General features: G+C 37.3%; 1 protein-coding gene across 6 annotated transcripts in view; it reads left to right on the plus strand.

Annotated features, from left to right (window-relative positions):
* Window positions 1-16,036, plus strand: part of LOC102581723 (dnaJ homolog subfamily C GRV2) — a 54,079-nt gene that overhangs the window by 12,817 nt on the left and 25,226 nt on the right. For 4 of the 6 annotated variants that reach the window (XM_015307967.1, XM_015307965.1, XM_015307962.1 and 1 more), the window contains 7 exons: window positions 3,422-3,523; window positions 3,612-3,674; window positions 4,666-6,906; window positions 9,342-9,704; window positions 11,138-11,278; window positions 14,533-14,925; window positions 15,004-15,489. In XM_015307967.1, coding sequence (XP_015163453.1) covers window positions 3,422-3,523; window positions 3,612-3,674; window positions 4,666-6,906; window positions 9,342-9,704; window positions 11,138-11,278; window positions 14,533-14,925; window positions 15,004-15,489 — 3,789 coding nt within the window. The remainder of the gene's footprint in view (window positions 1-3,421; window positions 3,524-3,611; window positions 3,675-4,665; window positions 6,907-9,341; window positions 9,705-11,137; window positions 11,279-14,532; window positions 14,926-15,003; window positions 15,490-16,036) is intronic. The other 2 variants (XM_015307966.1, XM_015307964.1) reach the window with 2 other exon arrangements.

A 16,036-nucleotide genomic window follows, 5' to 3' on the forward strand; every position in this document is an offset into this window, starting at 1 on the left:
AGCAATTTTTTTTCCAGTGGGGTTGCCTCCTAATTCCGAGGCTGACCATAAATTTTTCTCTTTTTCCGGCAGTCAGATCTATTTCCAACAGTTCCAGATCAGTTTTTGGTGATCAGATCTTTTTTTCAGGCAGTTAGATCTATTTCCAACAGTTCCAGTTCCGGCAGTCAGCCATTCCAACAATCAGATTCTGGCCCCAAAATTCTTCTTCTTATTTTTTTTTGTGAGAATATTCTATTTTCACAATATGTAGTTCGGGATTCATACTTTTGGCTCCAAGAATATAGGAAGTTCAAGTGCTATGATCACTACAAAACCATTTATGGGAAGCTCAAACTATTTAGCTTGGGCTTCTTCGGTTGAGTTATGGTGCAAGGGCCAAGGCGTTCAAGATCACTTAACCAACAATGCTTGTGTGGTAGATGAAAAGGCAAAGGCTAGTTAGGCAAATGATAAAGCCAAAGCACAATGGGAGATGGTTGATGCTCAATTAGTCTTTTCCCCATTACCAATTTTCTTCCCCAATCCACAATTCATTTTAGAAATTAGTCTTTTCCCAGTACCAATTTTATACTTCAGATTATTACTGAAAGAGAGCCACAGTCTTCTAATTGTTTTCCACACAGAACACCCAAGTGTACCAGTCACCTCCTCAGTAATCCAGCTATTCAGGAGCCCAGACATTTTCTGTGAAATGAAGCTCCTCCAAAGTGCCATATCTTCACCACAAAATCTCCACAACCAATCCACAATTCATTCTAGAAATTAGTCTTTTCCCCATTACCAATTTTGTACTTCAGATTATTACTGAAAGAGAGCCACAATCTTCTAATTGTTTTCCACACAGAACACCCAAGTGTACCAGTCACCTCCTCAATAATCCAGCTATTCAGGAGCCCATATTTTTGTGAAATGAATCTCCTCCAAAGTGCCATATCTTCACAACAAAATCTCCACAACCATTTCTTCAGTAAACTTTCGTTGTGTGCACGTAGCTTCTTTATGCCTAGACCACCATACTCTTTGCTAAGGATCACCTTATCTCATTTGACTAGATTGTACCCCTTCTTCTCTTTGTTGCCCTGCCATAGAAATACTCTTCTTGCCTTGTTAAATTTTTTCTCTATGCTGACCGGTAGAGGGAACAAACTCATCATATAGGTAGGTTGGCCATCCATGACTGATTTTATAAGAGTTTGTCTACTGCCCAAAGACAGATATTGACTTTTCCATCTTGCTAGTTTCCTCTCACTTCTTTGCTAAATCTCATTCCACGCTTGCAGCTCCTTGTTCTTTACTCCGAGAGGCATACCTAGGTATTTAGTAGGTAGGGAAGCCACTTGACACCCTAGGTTCTCTGCTAGGATCTGCATATTAGGCACTTGGTTGATTGGGTAGAGACAACTTTTCTGCCAGTCAACATGGAGCCCTGAAACGCCTTCAAAATTGGTTAGGATAGCTCTCAAATGCCTTATTTGTGTAACTTCAACTTCACCAAAAACTAGGAAATCGTTTGCATAAAGTAGATGAGATATCTCCATAGCATTGCCCATATTTCTGTTAGCACAAAAGCCTCTAATCCATCCATTCTCCCTTGTGGGGAAACTTGATGTTCAAAAATTCTGTTTACTTCTCCTTAATTTAGAAACCTCTACTCTCTAGATTTTGTTGATTCCCATGTTTTTTTTATGACTATGGTGTCCGGACCAACTTTGGTGTACCTCGACTAATTCCACGGGGTACCTGCCGCCTCTCACCAGCAATAAGTACCAAGTAACTCTGTCCACCTAGGCTAGGACATATGGGAAGAATCACCTAATGTTAATCGTCTCCACTGAGTTTTGAATCTGAGACCTCAGGGTTCTCAACCACTTCATTGACCACTAGGCCACACCCTTGGGTGCTCCCATTGTATTCTCACATGTTAAACTAAGTCATCTCTTCAGCAAATAGCATGCACTGTGAAAACCTCGTCCTATTATTGGCTAGCTCATTAGATCATTCTTAAAATAGGGTATACATAGCACATGAAAGATTAAGTATATATATGTTCAATTTTACCAATGTTAGAATCTTAGGAATATTCTATAGCATATGTGTAAGTATAGTAGGTAGCTTGATTTACTCCTAGATTTACAACTAGCTTTTTACTCTTATATTTACAACTAGATTTTTACTCCTACATTTACTTCTATCTTGATTAGGTATTGATTATGTATTGATTTCCTTTCCTTTTTAGGACATTTATACTTTAGCTATTTAAACCCCAATAGCTTGTGAGAATAATCAAGCTAAGTTCTCTCTCAAACTCTTGTCCTCTCACAACAAATTCAAAAAATAAGTATATATCTGTGGTTAACTCATTCTGTATAAAAGTTAAAATTTTAAGATATAATTTCTGTTCCCACTAATCATCTGGCTGAAAACGCAAAAAACATTTTAATTTTTCGAAGTTACTATGTAATGAATAGTACTACTCTAAGTACAGTAGACAGTGTTGGAACGCAATTCCTACTTGCATTTTCTGGAACATATGGAAGCCGCAGGAGAGAAACAATAGATGTCTTATTTCTTAATGATAGGATAGACATTATCTTATATGTCAAATCTAGATGTTTGAAGAGCCTTTATTTATGGTGAAGAACTAGCTTTTAATCTGTATCTTGACTCTTTGTCTAATCTCTTGTACTCCTTAACCTTTAGATGAAAACATCTCCCTCTCTTGTAATTTTGGTACTCATTAATAAAGTCATTACTAAAGCAATTTTTATAGTTACTATGGTATGAACAGTACTCCTATAAGTACAGTAGACGGTATTGGAAGGCAATTCCTACTTGCATTTTCTGGAACATATGGCTGAAGAGAAACAACAGAGGTCCTAATGATAGGAGAGACATTATCTTACATGTCAAATCAGATGTTCGAAGAGCCTTTATTTATGGCGTGAGCAAGCATTTTTATTGGATCTTGACTCTTATGTTTTATGTCTCGTACTCCATTAAGTCTTAGATGAAAATTTCTTCTTCTCTTGTACTTTTTGCTACTAGTTAATAAAACCATTACCTTTCTCATCAGAAGAAGAAAAAAATAAAATAAAATGTTCTACTTTAGCAATACATATACACTCAAGTGATCTCATTATTTGTACTGCTGAATTATTTATAATTATGTGGCGTGTCTGAGAGGTGTGTGTTATCCATGAAAATGATGACCTAAAGTACTGAGCAATATGGGCAATAGCTTTCGAGCTATTACTGCAGACTTGTCACTTAGTTACATTTACCTTGTTCCCCAACCTAGCACTAGGTAGGGGTGACAATTTTGGTCCTCCTTGATCTCCTACTTTAGGAATCTGTTATGATGCTCCTTTTGTTTGATTTTATAAAAATATTATTAATACTTTCTAACAAATGCTTGCAGGCAGTTGTTGTGCGTCCTCTATCTGCCGTTGGTGCCCTTGTTCGATTTGCTGAGGAGCCCCAAATGTTTGCTATTGAATTTAATGATGGATGCCCAATTCATGTGTGCCTTTGTGGCTTTGCCAGATGTCAAATTTGTTTATTTACTTGTGTTGGTTAGACTTTTTGCCTTATGTCCCTTTTTTCTTCAGGTATATGCTAGCACGTCTCGTGATAACTTACTTGCAGCAGTTCGTGATGTTTTGCAAACAGAAGTAAGGCCTCTTTTGTTTGTATTTAATGAAGGTCTTAATCTTAATCATTCAGATCTCAGTCATTAAGTCTGATTTCAAAGTCTGAATCGTAATTATTCAGATCTTAATCATTAAGTGCATTTATTTGTCTTATTTTACAACTACTTAATGGGTCTAAATAGATCTGAATGATTAAGATCTATAACAAAGTTTTAATATCATTAAGATGTCTATTTAAGAATTTGTGCGAAGATGATAGGTCACAGCTTCTCTATCTACTTTCACCCACCACCTATAACCACCATATCAGCCACAGCTACCTCCACCGATCACCACCACCTACCATCCACAACCACCAATCAACATCACCACTAGCCATCATTTGGAGTCATCACCCCCAACCATTATTATATCCGCTAATCACCACCGATAATTATCACCATTAGTCAACATTATATATCTCTAATAACCATTATCGTTTACCATCGTCATTAGCTATCAATATATCTCACTCCTAATTATCAGCCGTCATCACCAATAACCATGGTTAATCACTACCACTATACAATAAGATAATACCCACAACCACCAACATCAGTCAATACCATCCCAAATCGATACACACAATCACCATCGTTAGTCATCACTAGTACCAATTGCCATATAAAATTTTAATTTTTTTTTGATATAATATTAGATCAATTTAGTGTCTTATTTAAATTTTTATTTATTATTATATGAACAAAGACAAATTTTATACATTCAGATGTTGAGGAAACAAATAGTCTTAACTATCAGTATTCAAATCTTAATCAGATGTGCATTTAGATTCAAATGCCTTAATCTTAATGAAAACAAATGAGGCCTAAGTGGACATGCTCTTCTTGGTCATTAATAGTTTTTTAAGCTTTCCAAGGGGTTGGATTGAATGCATTCTCACATGTTTAGAATCATTGAATACATGGATTTGCTTAAGTCATATCGCCTTACACTTCTTGTTTATTTTGTGTAGCGCCAGTGTCCGGTCCCGGTGCTACCAAGGCTAACAATGCCTGGTCATCGAATTGATCCACCATGTGGCAGATTCCACTTAAAATTTTCTGCTTCACAACAACCTGTTGCTGACTTGGAAACTGCAACTTTGCATTTAAAACACATGGCAGCAGCTGCTAAAGATGCTGTGGCCGAGGGAGGATCTATTCCTGGATCAAGAGCAAAACTATGGCGCAGGATACGAGAATTTAATGCGTGTATTCCATATGGTGGAGTACCTTCTGGTATTGAAGTACCGGAGGTGACGCTAATGGCTTTGATTACAATGCTTCCGGCTGCTCCCAATCTCCCACCAGAGTCACCATCACTGCCTCCACCCTCTCCTAAAGCCGCTGCTACAGTGATGGGTTTCATTGCTTGTTTGCGTAGGCTGCTTTCATCAAGAAGTGCTGCTTCTCATGTGATGTCTTTTCCTGCTGCTGTTGGTCGTATAATGGGTCTACTTAGAAATGGGTCTGAAGGAGTAGCTGGTGAAACTGCAGGCCTTGTGGCGGTACTTATTGGTGGTGGTCCAGGGGAAACTAACATGCATACAGATACAAAAGGGGAATGGCATGCAACAATAATGCATACCAAGTCTGTGCTGTTTGCTCAACAAAGTAATCTTATAATTCTGGTAAATCGGTTAAGGCCTGTATCAGTGTCACCACTATTGTCAATGTCTATTGTTGAGGTTCTTGAGGCAATGGTCTGTGAACCACATGGAGAAACAACCCAGTATACAGTGTTTGTGGAGTTACTACGTCTAGTAGCTGGCTTGCGCCGCCAGCTGTTTGCATTGTTTGGACATCCTGCCGAAAGTGTGCGAGAAACAGTAGCCGTCATTATGAGAACAATTGCTGAAGAAGATGCAGTTGCAGCAGAATCAATGCGTGACGCTGCTTTGCGAGATGGTGCACTACTGCGTCATTTGTTGCATGCACTATACCTTCCTTCTGGTGAGCGACGTGAAGTTAGCAGGCAACTTGTGGCTCTTTGGGCTGACTCTTATCAACCTGCTCTTGATCTGTTATCTAGAGTTCTGCCTCCTGGACTTGTTGCTTATTTGCACACTAGATCCAATGGGGTTCCAGTTGAAGGTGTATCTGACCAGGAAAATTCATTGCTGAGTAGACGACGCAGACGGTTGCTTCAGCAAAGGAGGATTCATCCTGGGAAAGAGATCGCATCTCAAGGGCAATCTTTGCCTTCTGCTACTAACTATGAAGTTAGTGAGCAAGTTCCTGTAAGTTCTGTCCCTTTCAGAACTTCTGATGGTTATCAAAGGGCTGCTGTTGATTCAATCTCTGGACAGGTGCCAGCCATGCACTCTTCAGCTGGCAATGCAGGTGAATGCTTCCAAAGTGAGCTGTCTGCTGCTGCTGCTCCTCAAACTGATCAGTCGTCAACCATTCCTGCTCCTGATGGTCCTTCAACAAGTACACATTACTTGGTTGAATCAAACGCTGCAAATGCTGTGGATTCTGATGTTACTGCAATTTCCCAGGATACAGGCCTTCCAGCTCCTGCACAGGTAGTGGTTGAAGATGCACCTGTGGGATGTGGAAGGTTGTTACTGAATTGGCCAGAATTCTGGCGAGCTTTCAGTCTTGACCATAATCGCGCTGACTTAATTTGGAATGAGCGGACCCGGCAGGAATTGCGAGAGTCATTGCAGGCTGAAGTTCATAATCTTGATGTTGAAAAAGAACGCTCCGAAGATATTGCCCCTGGAGGTGCAAATAGAGACTCAATAACTGACCAAGATAGTGTGCCTCAAATATCGTGGAACTACAGAGAGTTTTCTGTTAGATATCCTAGCTTATCAAAAGAAGTTTGTGTAGGTCAATACTATTTGCGTTTACTTCTTGAGAGTGGCACAAGTGGGAGGGCACAAGATTTTCCTCTGCGTGACCCTGTTGCTTTTTTCAGAGCACTGTATCACCGGTTTCTATGTGATGCTGACACTGGGCTTACTGTGGATGGTGCTATTCCTGATAAATTGGGTGCTTCTGATGATTGGTGTGATATGGGAAGATTAGATGGTTTTGGAGGAGGGGGAGGCTCCTCTGTCAGGGAGCTCTGTGCACGGGCCATGGCAATTGTTTATGAACAACACTACAACACAGTTGGCTCATTTGAAGGCACAGCGCACATTACAGTTCTCTTGGACCGGACTGATGATAGAGCTTTACGGCACCGTCTTCTTCTTCTTCTAAAGGTGCATCTCATTTATTTTATTATTGTTTTTCTATTTAATGATTGTCTTTAAATAACACCACATGTCCAGAAAAGGAAAACACGATTGGTTCATCTAAGTTTAAGGTGTACAAAAAACAGCACATGCTGTTTGATCTTTAACTAACACCACCTGTCCATGGAAAACAAAGAAGGTGCTTCTTCCATGTATAAGGAGTAAAAAGGAAAACAGAAAACTAGGTTTGTTGGACTTATTATGGGTCCTAGTAACAAAAGATATAAAGAATCTTCACGACCCATTTTAATGGGAGAACTTTTGTCGGATACCTTGATTCACTCGAATGATGAAGATTTACTTTCTTGTTACATAATCTAGTGTTCTTTTTTCGAAAAATTTGGTCAAGGTGAAAAAATGACTATTTGAAGTTGAAGTTGAAAAAGAGTATTTGGAAGCTGAAATTGTGTCTGGACATGAATTTCATTTGAAAAAGAAGTTAGAAGTTTTAGAAGTGGAAAGCATTATTCATTTGAAACACTCCTCAAACAAGTTATTTAGTTTCAAGTTCTCTATTTCAAGTTGGAGTTTCAAATAATGGACAAAATTGTAAATTGACTTGCAATATATATATATATGTGTGTGTGTGTGTGTGTGCGCCAAATATGCTTTTGCTTCCTATCTGCCTCAGTTAGGAGTCTTTCATCTGCAGTTCCTCTTATGCTTTGGCATTTCCCAATTCCCGTGGCTTTTCTGCTTTATTTGAAAATAGACATGTTGGTTGTGGAACCATTCCTTGTCACTTTGATGTTCTAGTAACTGTCCTGCTAAAGCATGGCTTATATCTCAGAATGAGAAGCTTGCTTGTAAGAAGGCCCATTTGATGCATTATGATGGCATCCTAAATTTTAGTTTTTCTTCTAATCTCTGTTTGTAGATATCTCAGGTTTATGGTCTTTAGTGTCTGGAAACAAGTTCATTCTAGTTTCTGCTTTGTTTTGGTGCTTTCTCATATTTGTGGTCGCCAATAGTTGTGTTATGCATTGTAGATAAGATGAGGTGCAAATAATGAATGTTATTATTGTTTTGATGAAACCCTGAAATCTAGTCTGGCAACAAATTGTTTTCCTTGAACATGTTATGTTAGAGGTGGTGGCTCTAAAATAGCTGCTTAGGTGGAAATGCTATGCCTCCTTTACTTGACCATTGCTTCGCTTTGATGAGTAAAAGATGACTAATCATTTTAGCTTTTAGGGTTTTTTTTGTTTCATTTTATGAGAAAATAATCTGTGTAAGACGCATCATTACTTGGGTGCTTGGTTACCTTTTTTGTTTCTCGTATGAATGATACTTGCAAAACATATGTGCGATAACCTATCTAATAATTATATAAGATGGAGTGGTGAATAGAATATATTTTTTGATGACAAGGGAAACCCGCAGCCGCTACCCTTTGGGTGCGCACAGGGTAAAACCCCCGCTCCTATGCAATAGCTCGCAAACCACATAGGAGTGGTAACCCGCACTAGGCAAGCCCGGTGCGACGAGCTCGACCCAGAAGGCAAACCCCTTGCTTTCGCTGGCAAGGGGTTTCGAACTTGAGACCTCCAACATGGAAGTCCCAAGCCCAAACCACTTGTTGTAACAAAAAATAAATTCATGACAGTAGTGTTGTAAGAATTTTAAAAATATTTTTTGTATAATAAACCTTTTACGTGTATATTAGTAATTAAAGGCAGTTTTTGGTTTTGGTGTTTCCTGAGTTTTGTATTCGGAACCTACAAATATTAGAAGAACAAATTTACTTTCATTTGTAGAAAAAAACGGTAAAGATTGTTTATGAAGTAAACAAAATCTGTAATTGCCATAGATGTATACAATTGTATAATCTCATACAGATGTATTAGGCGATCCAGTTGAAATACTTATTCAGTATGTAAATAACAAATAACTCAATAGCACTTTTGAAATTCATTATCTCTGGATATAAAAAGAAACACTTCTTCCGTGGGAGAGCAAAGCAGAGTCACTTTCTACACTAATTTCTGATGCTGAAGCATATAATTTGTGTTCCTCTGATCTCATGTAATAACTGTTCCTCAAATACGCTTTATATTTGAAAATGGATTTAATCCAATCGACAGCTAATGGCACATGGTGAACAAACAAATGTAAGCTTTCTTAGCTGTTGTCAGATGATATGTGTAGTGAAAAGTGAGGCCATCTTTATCTATTGGGAGTAATTTCTTGGAAGGGTTACCACGCTTCAGGAATTATAATGAATTGGCTCCTGAACTGTTACTTGGAAAACTATTTAGTTGTGGAGAGAGTCTATATGGTTCTATTAATCACACAAGCACTAGTTAATTTTTCACCTTCATGTCTGATCAAAATATTTTTTGGCAAGAGTATAACTTTGAGCGTGCTATATATTCTTTTTCAATATTTCCCAACTTGCGCAGGTTTTGATGAAGGTTTTGACTAATGTAGAGGCATGTGTCTTGGTTGGAGGCTGTGTACTGGCTGTTGACCTACTAACAGTAGTTCATGAAGCTTCAGAAAGAACAGCTATACCTCTGCAGTCGAATTTGATTGCTGCTACTGCATTTATTGAACCCTTGAAGGAGTGGATGTTTCTTGACAAGGATGGTCTGCAAGCTGGACCAGTGGAGAAGGACGCGATTAGGAGACTCTGGTCAAAAAAGGAAATAGATTGGACCACCAGATGTTGGGCTACTGGGATGCCTGATTGGAAGAAGTTGCGAGATATTCGTGAGCTCAGGTGGGCTTTGGCTGTCCGAGTTCCTGTTCTCACTCCAACCCAGGTATTGCACTACTTTCATTTTGATACAGTTAAAAACTTGTTTTTCAATTTCCCACGTCCCATTTTGACAGTGAATAGATTTGAAAAGAACTTTGAAATTTGGTAACGCTTGAACTGAGTGGTCTTGAAGTTGAAAACGGATTCTTTTTTATTTTGATATCTTTTGTTGTTTTGAAGTTAGTAGATGTTAACTTTCTTCTGTAATATTAATCAAGATTGTGATGTATATTTTAGGAAGGTTTGGAGGTCGCGGGTAAGGGTAGAAGGTTAGTAGGCAGTTAAAGAGTTGTCGTATTACTATCCTATTCATATATTTGGCTTGGCAGTTGTATAGAGCACTGTGTCGGTCGTAGTATTAGCCTATTTTTATAGTCTTTGGCTTTTGGTATCTGATATCACCTATTCATGTGTTTTGGTGATCGCATGTTGCTGTTGTTGTTACATTTCCTTGCTGTGTTCTTGTGATCGCATATATGTTCCACACAAATTTGCTTTGTACTAGACGAATTATTGTAGTTCTTGCTTTTGATATCTAGCATCATCAGTTGTTACTGTGTTTCAGTTATCGCACTATTTTGTTGTTCTTGTTCCTTTCTACACTGTTTTCTTCTTCTTTGTACTTGGATTTGTTGCATTTGAGCCTATGGTCTTTTGGAAAGAGTCTGTCTACCTCCATGAGGTAGTGTAAGGTCTGCATACACTCTACTCTCCCCAGACCCCACTTGTGGGATTTCAGTGGGTATATTTTTTTTTTTTTGATGACAAGGGAAACCCGCAGCTGCTACCCTTTGGGTGCGCACAGGGTAAAACCCCCGCTCCTATGCAATAGCTCGCAAACCACATAGGAGAGGTAACCCGCACTAGGCAAGCCCGGTGCGACGAGCTCGACCCAGAAGGCAAACCCCTTGCTTTCGCTGGCAAGGGGTTTCGAACTTGAGACCTCCAACATGGAAGTCCCAAGCCCAAACCACTGGGCCACCCCGAAGGGTTCAGTGGGTATATTGTTGTTGTTATTGTACTTTAGTGGAACCGTTGCCTGAGAAACTGGTGATCATTTGTAATAGCCTGAAAATGGAGACATCTCACTTGGGTTTGGAAGAACTTTGCATTCTGAGAAAGTGAAAAAATTATGTTATGGACTGGAAATGGATGAGGAATATTAGTTTGGGCTCGTAGAATTAGTTCTTCGCTCAAATTTGTGCTAGATTTTCAGTAAAACAAGCTTAAGGTGTATATTCTGTTGGCTATGTTATTTCTCGGACTTGACTTGTTTGATTTATGCCTAATCAAAGAGGAAACAGTCAGAGCTTCTTTTTGCATGTATGAACGTATGTCTATGTATGTGTATTGGGATATGGGAGTATAGTAACAGTTTGTCACATCCTTCTAATTCCACTAACTATGTTATTGTTCAAAATGGCTATGGCATTCCAGGTAGGAGAAGTAGCATTGAGCATATTACACAGCATGGTTGCAGCACACTCAGATATAGATGATGCTGGAGAGATAGTTACACCAACACCTAGGGTCAAGCGAATTTTATCAAGTCCGCGTTGCCTTCCGCATATTGCTCAGGTTAAATTATTTGACTTGTTATGGTGCACTCTTCTATAGTAAAGGAGTCCTTGGTTAAAATCGCTGTTATATTTGCCAAAATTTGAAGTTTCATCGTATTGGGTGAACTTGGAAGAACAATAACAACTATGCCTCAGTCTTAAACAAGTTGGATTAGTAGGAACAACTGGCCTCTAAAATATATTCTGAAAGCATTGATGGCGTAGCTGTTGCTTTTTCTACTTCATTTATCAACCCTTCCCTTCTCTTTCTATTCAATATTAGTTAGCGTGTGTGAATTGGTAATTATTTTAATGAAGATTCTATTATTCTGTTTAAACATGGTTTCTTCTAGTGGAAGTATGAAAAAAATTTCTGAAGTTATGGAGAAGGTATGTTTAGGTACAGGTGATACTATTTCTTTAAGACTTTTTTCCTTGATAGATAAGATAATAGATAATTTGATTTTTTTTTGAAATAAAGAAACTTAGGTTGCAGATTTTGAATATCCATTGGAATAATCAAAAGTCAATGTGAAGGTGTAAACAAACAATTTGAACAGCTCTATATCTGTTTACATAACAACTATGACACTGGCATTCAACATTCTTTAATGCCCTCTTGATACTCTATGCTGCTCTATTGAATTGTTTTTTCTTCCCCTTTTCAGTATCCCTATGATCAATTTAAAAGATTTTGCAGAGACAATATTTATTCATATTCTTCTATCCAAGTTGGAATACCACAGTGAAATAACTGACTGGGGCTTGTGTTTTCAGAATAAGGATTGGCATATAAAATTGAACAGTCTAGGCTAGATTTAATGCTCCTCAAATCACTTGAAAATAGTGCTTGAAATGGGAGTGGGGAAAGAAATAATTGAGAATTAGCTGTTTTTTAAATGTTGGATTCTAGTTGAGAAGCTTGATGCATGAGAATCTCCGGAGAGAGATGACAAGCTGTCAGACTTCCGAGGGTTTCTGACACTTCCGAGAATAAGGTGGAGGAAATGATCCTTTTAGAACTATGTGTCCTCAATGAAAGAGTTGGTTCGTGCAGAATAGGCAGTCTAATGTCTCATTTGTTTGCACTTAATGGAGGTCTGAATCTGTATGGTTCAGACATTAGACCATTAAGTGCATTTTTTTCCTAAAAAATCTCTTTATGGGTCTGAAAGCATTTGATTCAGTCGAGTCTTATTTCTATCCAGACTCTTTTCAAAGCGCTTATTTATTTCTCCGTAAAGCTCAAACAATTTTTTTTCTCAATGGACGCTTGCTCTTTCTCCCTCTCTCCAAGAGCGTGCCCTCTCTCTTTCAAAAGGGTTGTTGAATTTTTTCTCTTGAACGGGTAAGATTTCAAAACTTTTTATAAGTTTGTTTATTAATTTTTATATTCAAAATATCTTTGGTATTACTGTGCGACAACTCTGAAAATGTTGCTTGTAATTTTAGGTTTTATTTATAAAATTAGTAGTCTCGTGGTGCTTATTCGATAAAACAAAGTTGTGCTAGTTATATTGAATAAGATTATACGAATAAAGTTTTTGTTGTTACTTTACTATGGTAAAGCCTATTTTCCTTTCAATTCCTTTATTTTCTTGGTGCATGATGGTTGATCGCATGTTGGGATATGGTACACCCTTACTTTCACTATTACCCTTTTGATTATTCCCAAATTATTCTCCAAACAAATATAAATTAGTTAAGAATCCTATTAAAAAGATGATAAATATAAAAAAAGTTTCAAATTTTTTCTTATGCGATTATGGAAAAGATGGTGATAATACAAAAGATAATAAGTTCAGATGAAGATAAAATTTAATACGGACCAAACTAAGGGCTAAGAGAATTATAACAAAAGTCTAGTTTTATTAAATTGCATTAGTCAAATTGGATATTTTATGCTTCATATACAGATCACTACTTCTATTTTTTTCACCCTTTTCCTATGTTTTTTTGATGTTCTTTTCTTCTAGATTATGCTCCTCAATAACCATACAAAGGAATAAAAATTGATGCCTTGTTTTTGCTTTATTTTTCTCTTACAATTTTTTTGCCGTATATATAAAGAAAATATATTAAAATTAGTGAGTAACCTAAATGAGAATTTATCAGTGTTATTGGCACTTTGACTATATTCAAGTTTATTCTTGAGTTAGACGAGAGATTGCTGACTTGCTTACTCTAGAAAAGCTTGCCAAGTTCGTCTCAATAATATTAGTAGCTTAATGCCAAATTATAATTAGAGGCCTTAAATATATATGTGTATGCACAAAAATAATTTAAATGTTTTATCAAACTGAAAATATGAAATTTTTATCACATAATAATTTTGTTTTGTTTAAATTAAAAAAATTATAATATTTTATTAATATAAACACCAAAATATAATTTTAATTGAATTATATATTTATTATGCTTATATAATGATGAATTATACACATTCAAATGTTCAAAAACAAACAATCTTAATCTTTTAGGGGTCGTTTGGCAGACCGTATTGGAGAAAATAATGCTTGCATTAGCTTGATGTATTACTAGTACCTTGTTTGGTACACTTTTCTAACCTATGCATAACTAATGCTTGTATTAGTAATACACTCTATTGTGTATTGAAGAGTGTATTACTAATACCATCTATTTCTATGCATTAGTAATGCAATGGGTTCTAATGCATGCATTAACATTATTAAAGACATAATTGCCCTCAAAAACTTTTTTTACATCCTTTCCATTATGTTTGTGGAGGGTATTTTTGTAAACAAATATTTTTTCTAAAACAATTATGTAATGCATAATATTTTTGGTACACCAAACCAAACATTGCATAAAAAAAATCTCATCATATCTAATGCAAGCATAACTAATACAAGCATTACTAATACACTATATTTTGCATTATTCTTATACACTCTACCAAGCGACCCCTTAGTATTCAAATCTAGAGACAACATCTTAATCATTTTAGACGTGCATTCAGATTCAGACGTCTTAATCTTAATTAAACAAATAAGGCGTAAGTTAGGAAGTCAACATGATTAACTAATTGAAAGTATTTAGTATCTGAATTACTATTCTGTGATTTTTTTTTATAATGCAAATAGGGGATTTAAGCTTCACTTATGCTTGTACCAGACGGAATTTCTCTTATCTCATATTCACTTCTGATAGTTTTCTTAAGTCTCAAGTTCAGATCACAGTTTTAATGAGTGACATGGGGATGTTCTCTAACTTCCTCTCATTTGATTCTTCTTTTATAACTGTGATTTATAGGCTATGCTCTCTGGAGAACCAAGTGTTGTTGAAGGTGCTGCTGCTTTGTTGAAGGCCATTGTTACTAGGAATCCCAAGGCAATGATAAAATTATATAGCACTGGAGCCTTTTACTTTGCTCTAGCTTATCCTGGATCCAATCTCCTCTCAATTGCTCAGCTGTTCTCAGTGACACATGTTCATCAAGCATTTCATGGAGGGGAAGAAGCTGCCGTCTCCTCTTCTTTGCCTTTGGCAAAACGCAGTGTTTTGGGTGGGCTTTTACCTGAGTCCTTGCTCTATGTTCTGGAACGTAGCAGTTCTGCTGCATTTGCAGCTGCAATGGTCTCTGATTCTGACACTCCTGAGATTATCTGGACACACAAGATGAGAGCTGAGAATCTTATCCGTCAGGTTGTTCAGATCAACAGGATTTTGCCGTACCTTTCCAAGATTGTGAGTTGCTGCTAAACTTTACCTCTGTCTCTGCAGGTCCTTCAGCATCTTGGTGATTTTACGCAGAAGTTGTCACAACATTGCCATTCTTTGTATGAATATGCTCCTATGCCACCTGTGACATATCCAGAGCTGAGGGATGAGATGTGGTGCCACCGTTATTACCTTCGTAATTTATGTGATGAAGTTCGCTTTCCTAATTGGCCAATTGTTGAACACATTGAATTCTTGCAATCGCTGCTGGTTATGTGGCGAGAAGAGTTAACTCGGAGACCCATGGATCTTTCTGAAGAAGAGGCTTGCAAAATATTGGAGATTTCCTTGGATGAGGTGTCAAGAGATGATGCTCCCAAAAGACAATCAGAGGAGACAGTTAATATCTCTAAGCAGATTGAGAACATTGATGAAGAAAAGCTCAAGCGACAATATCGAAAACTTGCAATGAAGTATCATCCAGACAAAAATCCCGAGGGGAGGGAAAAGTTTCTGGCAGTGCAGAAAGCTTACGAACGGCTGCAGGTAGTTGTATACTCCTAGTTTAGTGTTTAGACTAATATTTTCTATTTAACCAATTTTTCGTTCTGAAACCTCAAATTTTGAAATCAGGAGAGTGAAAGGTTGTGGGACCCTAGGCCAGGAATTGTTGGATATGTTTTAGTTTTAATCTCCAATTCCATTTTTTCTATAAACTGTGTTCCTTCTTTATTTCCCTATCGGTAACACATTTTAAATAGGCTCAGTGTGTTAATGCAATTGTGAGTATGGTTTGTAACTTGTAAGCTAGAGCTAGGAGTTGAAGCTTCGTGACTTTTGCCTTCTAATATTTTGACATCATGTTTAATCTTGAAGTCTTAACCGTGAACATACATACAATTGGTAGAAACAGTGAAACCTTTACTACTCTTGCCCCCAAAGATTGCTGGTTATGTGAATTTTAGAGGTGATAAGGGCCTTAAATATCTTATATAACATTATAACTGTATTTTGATCACTTTAGCGGATTTGCCTTCCACAGAAGGGACTTCCTTTAGACAGTGCGTAAATCCAGTAAAGCACACTGCTTAATTGT

Source organism: Solanum tuberosum, unplaced genomic scaffold (genome assembly GCF_000226075.1).
Source record: "Solanum tuberosum cultivar DM 1-3 516 R44 unplaced genomic scaffold, SolTub_3.0 scf00070, whole genome shotgun sequence".
Classification (NCBI taxonomy): Eukaryota; Viridiplantae; Streptophyta; class Magnoliopsida; order Solanales; family Solanaceae; genus Solanum; species Solanum tuberosum.